At 36.6% G+C, this 4,929-nt stretch overlaps 1 protein-coding gene across 1 annotated transcript in view; it reads left to right on the top strand.

Annotated features, from left to right (window-relative positions):
• Nucleotides 1-4,784, top strand: part of NDC1 (NDC1 transmembrane nucleoporin) — a 16,618-nt gene extending 11,834 nt beyond the window's left edge. Inside the window, exons 12-16 of the mRNA XM_009644650.2 lie at nucleotides 112-162; nucleotides 1,188-1,251; nucleotides 2,483-2,583; nucleotides 3,548-3,708; nucleotides 4,582-4,784. Of these exons, the coding sequence (XP_009642945.1) occupies nucleotides 112-162; nucleotides 1,188-1,251; nucleotides 2,483-2,583; nucleotides 3,548-3,708; nucleotides 4,582-4,645 (441 nt within the window). The 3' untranslated portion in view covers nucleotides 4,646-4,784. The remainder of the gene's footprint in view (nucleotides 1-111; nucleotides 163-1,187; nucleotides 1,252-2,482; nucleotides 2,584-3,547; nucleotides 3,709-4,581) is intronic.
• The last annotated feature ends 145 nt before the right edge of the window (nucleotides 4,785-4,929 follow it).

The raw sequence follows: 4,929 nt of genomic DNA, 5'->3' as shown, positions 1-4,929 counted from the left end.
AACCCCCCCCCCCCCCCCAATCCCATTATACTGTGAGAAGGGTTGAGGAGGGCCAACTGTGCATACTTTCAGATAAATACAGATTAAATACAATCTTTTGTTTCTTTCCAGATAAAAAACTTCTTGTCAAAACGAGTGCTGATAATGTATTTCTTCAGCAAGGTAATCATGATCTTATGTTTTGTGACTGAGCAGCATGGACTAGAAGTGCATGAGTGTATGGGTTCTGTGGTGGCACTATGTACCTTGTGCATATAGTAATGGTTCTAAAACCTTTCTTTTAATCTATGGTTTTCCATAAGTACTTAATGTGAGTTTCATAGCAGGAGTATCCCATACCTGCATAAAAAAGAACAATAATACTTGTTTAAACTCATCTGATTATGAACTGCATTTTGCTTAAAGCATCATGTACTAGTAAAACACCACTAGGAACTTAAATGCAATTGTCTTGGTATACTAATTGTAAGATGACACAGCTTCTAGTTAACGTTAAAATTCAAGTTAACGTTAAAATTCAGTTAACTACCTTTTATTAGGTCAGCATGCCAAAAGAATTCTTTATAGTTTTCTTTTGTGGGAGAAGCAGTATGCTAGAATGTTTGGGAATTTCTCATGAAATATCGGTGCTAATATTACTATACTTTTCAGGCAAACTTGAACACTTAAACTAAATTTGCATAGTATTTACACAGAATTACAATTGGGTACTTGTCTTAGCATAATCGAACAATAACTCAATTAAGATTTACAGAAGCTTCCTCCCCTACTTTAGGTCTTTGTTTTTCAGGGATTTAAATGTTTCTTGCAAGTAGAGTTTACGTTTACATGTACAGCAGTGTTTTCTCATCAGTTACAAACTGGAGCAGACTGAGGCAAGCAAGATCATGAAATGGGCCTGGAGGAATTGTATTGCCCACTTAGCCCTTGAAACTAGTTAGCTAATGTACTTTATTTTCTGGAATTCACAACCATAGCTATAGCTTTGTGGGCAGCTTCTGTCCAAAAAGAATTTTGGTTCTTAAAAGATCAGCTTTCTTGGGTATTCCCTGAGATCTGTTGGCCTTGCGAGTCTTTCCTGGGGGGAGGGACATGAGCCTATCAAATATGTAGTACCTTAATTGAAACCTGTAATTTTGGTGCTAATATTTATAAAGGACACTCAGAATGCTTTGATTTCTTCTCAGCACCCAGAAGCCTCCATCCAGGCGGTCTTCTCTGATACGCAAATGCACATCTGGGCTTTGGAAGGTAAGTCGTTACTATTCCCAGCTGTTCCACTCTCACTCTGGCTCATGAAACTGCAACTAAAAGGATCAAATTCCAGGTTTCTGGGGCTCTGTGCTTTTCAAATGTAATGGAAGAAAAAATCTTTGAATTTTGAAAAATCTTTGTGTTGACAAAAACCCGACTGCATTTCAGATACCAGCATGAATAAAGGTCTAATTCACTTGTTAGTTTTGAGATCCCATGTGAGATCTCTTAGTTTATGCTCTGCAGACATTTGGTAGAGATTCCCAAACCCGGTTTCTGTTGCTTCTCTCCCACATAAACCTATGTATCACTTTTAATTTTTTTTTTCAGTAACAGATCTATGATGTCTCTTTACAACAGCTTTTCTGAGTAAAGGCTCTGAGTCTTTCTCTATTAATAACAGAGAGTTGAGAGAGGGAGGCACTCAGGTAGTAACTTAACAAATAAATGGAAAAAGGAGGTCTGCAGAGAACTAAAAGAACAATGACAGTACATACTGTCATTATGGTTGTACTATGGGATTTTCTTGTTTGTTTCAGGCATGACCAAATACTGGTATTGATAGAATCTTTTATTAGATTTGTCTGTGCAAAAGGTGATCTTTTTCCTAGGTTATATGTTTTATGAGCAGATATGCCAGGCTGTGTCAGATCTAAGGTGATGAGTTGGGACGTATAGAGTCAGGAGACGGGAATCACACATACAGTTCTCAGAAAAGCAGAAGATACCAGGATACCAGTTGTGTTTTAACTAAGGGCAGAGGCTAGGCTGTAATTTTTTTAAAATATAAACAAATAAACTGAGAAGGGGTTTAAAACTAAATCAAGGTTTCCCTCAAAGTAGTAGAGAGTTGTCCTCCTAGAAGCTGAACAAAGAAAGTTAAGTGATCTGGATGGCTAGAAGAATTGTGAAATAGGTCCTGTCTCTTGATTGATGTCAGGTACAGCTCCAGAGCAGTGGAAAGAGGGAGCCAATGCCTTTTTAAAATTTATTTTATATAAAATCTCTCTTGCATTACCATTAACCTCAAACTATTGTAGACCTGTCAAACCAGTGACAGGCTTAGTCCTGAAGCAAGCCAGAGCTGAGGTAACTGTCATTTGGTTGCAGTAGGTCCTGAAGAATCCCACCACACTAGTAAAATCTTCAGGCAAAACCATTATGTTTGTTAATGTTTCAGAAGTTGAGAATTCGGTAATTATGGGGAACTTTTTTTTTTTTTTTAAAGGTTTATCTCATTTGGTAGCTGCCTCCTTTACTGAAGACCAATTTGGAGTTGTCCAAACTACTTTGCCAGCTATCCTGACTACTTTACTGACTCTTCAGGAGGTAAAACCCGTTAACTTTTCCTTACTGCAGAACAAGTTTAGGAGAAGGAGTTTTGTTAATTTTATATTTTGACATTGCTGACCAGTCATAACATTCAAGTTGTGACCACTGTACAGGGCTTCTCTTCTGCAGTTAATCTAAAAAACCAGCTAGTTGCCACTATGTGCATTATGAAACAGCCAAATAAAAACCTTCTTAAGTTTTTAAAATGTAGAATTAGAAGGCATGTTTTTAATGGGATGTTTAATTTAAAAAAATGGTAGTATGTGCTCAGTTAAAGACTTTATTTCAGGGATGCAGCTATTATAATACTGTATTTTATGCATAGTTAGGGCATAATATTAATTTGGCCGTACACAATTCCTCATGCAACCCGGAGCACTTGGAGACATTGCAAACCACAGGAGATAAGATCTGTGTGGTGTTTCTCTACTAAGACATTACTCTTAAATTCTGATGTTTATGTAATGTGTATTTCTAAAAAAATCCAGATTTGTTTCCAAGGCTATGCATGTCCTATTGACATAATCATTTTACACTGCCTTAGTGGAGATTCTTGGAAAGAATTTAGAGGTTATTAAAGTTCTTTGTAAGTCATCTATTCCAAGAACAGGCACCAGAGGGGAAGAAAAAATACCCTTGTTTCCGAAAGAAACAAGTCATAATACAGGACAGAATTTATTTCTACTGCAGTGTGTGCTGTGCTTAGCATTTAAGACTCATTAACAGGGAATCTTATTTCACAGAACTTGGGTTCTGTGTTCACATTGATGGCCAGGAAATACAAGGTAAGGCTTGGTCTCCAACACATTTTTGTGTGTCTTGGTGGAATTTCTGAACTTGAACTTTCTTTTTTTTGCTTTATTTGACATCAATATGTAGATAGTTACATTAAGAAATAATTGAACAGATGAAACAAGTTCGTTTATGGTTTAATTTTTTTTTTTTTTTTTTTTCCAATCAGGTTGTAGACAGACATTTCAAACTGCCTCATGTTTCTAGCAAGCCCCCTAGGATTTCAGGAAGTCTGGTCGACACATCCTACAAAACGCTACGATTTGCACTTAGAGCATCTCTGAAAACAGCACTGTACCGGATAACTACTGTCTTTGGAGAACACTTAAAGTAAGACTTTTTCATGATTGCTTGCTTGCTAAATTTAGCTTTAATTAATATTATCATAGGACCTGTGAGAAGGGAAGTTTGGGCAAAAATCCCTTCAGGTCATTATTCTAACATAGTATTTTAGTATTTTTATTGGTGGAACCTTAAAAAAATTTCATGTAGATATATGGTCCCCCTTAGAAACTTATTATTTATAGATTTCTGGGCAATTTTTCTCAGTGACTTTTCATGAACTTTTTAGCAGCAGTCCATAAATACCACCGGTTAAATAAACCTTAGCTGTTGAAAAGAAAGTAAATCAACTAGAGACAATTGTCTGTTCTGTAGGGAGAGAATCCTGGGAATCCTATGAAGAGTCCAAGTAATCAAATTCCCTTTCTCTGTGGTTGTCTGATGGCTCTTTCTCAGCTACTGTCGCAGCAGGCAGACTCTTGTACTTGGCCTCTGAATATGTGGGACTGAAACTTCCTGCAGTATCTGCCCCTCTCCCCCCATGGGGATGAAATGTTACTCAGTTTGGAAGTGCTAGATACACAGGAGAGACCATTTTAGGAGATTCTTACTTACCTAAATCATTCTTGCAAGTTAAACAATTGCTTGTGTTTAAAGGTAAGGGAATAAGCTAGGTTTCTTGGGACAAGTGTCTTTTAGTAGTAGAAGCTGTTAAGCGTAAGAATTGACAGTTTTAAGGGCTAATACACTTTTTTTTGTCTTTTTCTTGGAACGTGGGTTTTTCCTGCAGCTGGGTTTTCTAAAATTTAGCTTCAGTGTAATTGTTGATTTCAATGTATACTCAATTTTGGCATGACGCTTTATTTTTGTGGTGTGTTACATTTAGTGTAAAATCTTACGTTCTGCATTTGTTGTTTTTAGTGCAGTGCAAGTGTCTACAGAACATAAGAAAAGACTTCAGCAATTCTTGGAATACAAAGAATAAATAACAGCTTTTGATGCAGCTATGGTTGGGTTTTTTTCAACAGTCTTGGTAAGAAGAAAGTGGGACTAATGAGCCTCTTGGCTTTTTGGAAAAGCGTATGGAAGTACTAGTCACAGAGCAAAACTCTTAGAACTGTAGAAGAGCTCTTCTGGGTTTGGATCATCTTTTGTATAATAAAACTTTTCTAAAAATTCATCTTGTCTTCTTTTAATATCACTTACAAATGAGAAAGTGTCCATTCTTATTTTATGTAAGACTCTGACATTTGAGATCATTGGAATTAC

Source organism: Egretta garzetta, unplaced genomic scaffold, assembly GCF_000687185.1.
Source record: "Egretta garzetta isolate BGI_Z169 unplaced genomic scaffold, ASM68718v1 scaffold768, whole genome shotgun sequence".
Classification (NCBI taxonomy): Eukaryota; Metazoa; Chordata; class Aves; order Pelecaniformes; family Ardeidae; genus Egretta; species Egretta garzetta.
The sequence above is the reverse complement of the archived record's forward strand: the minus strand, read 5'-3'. Positions and strand labels throughout refer to the sequence as shown.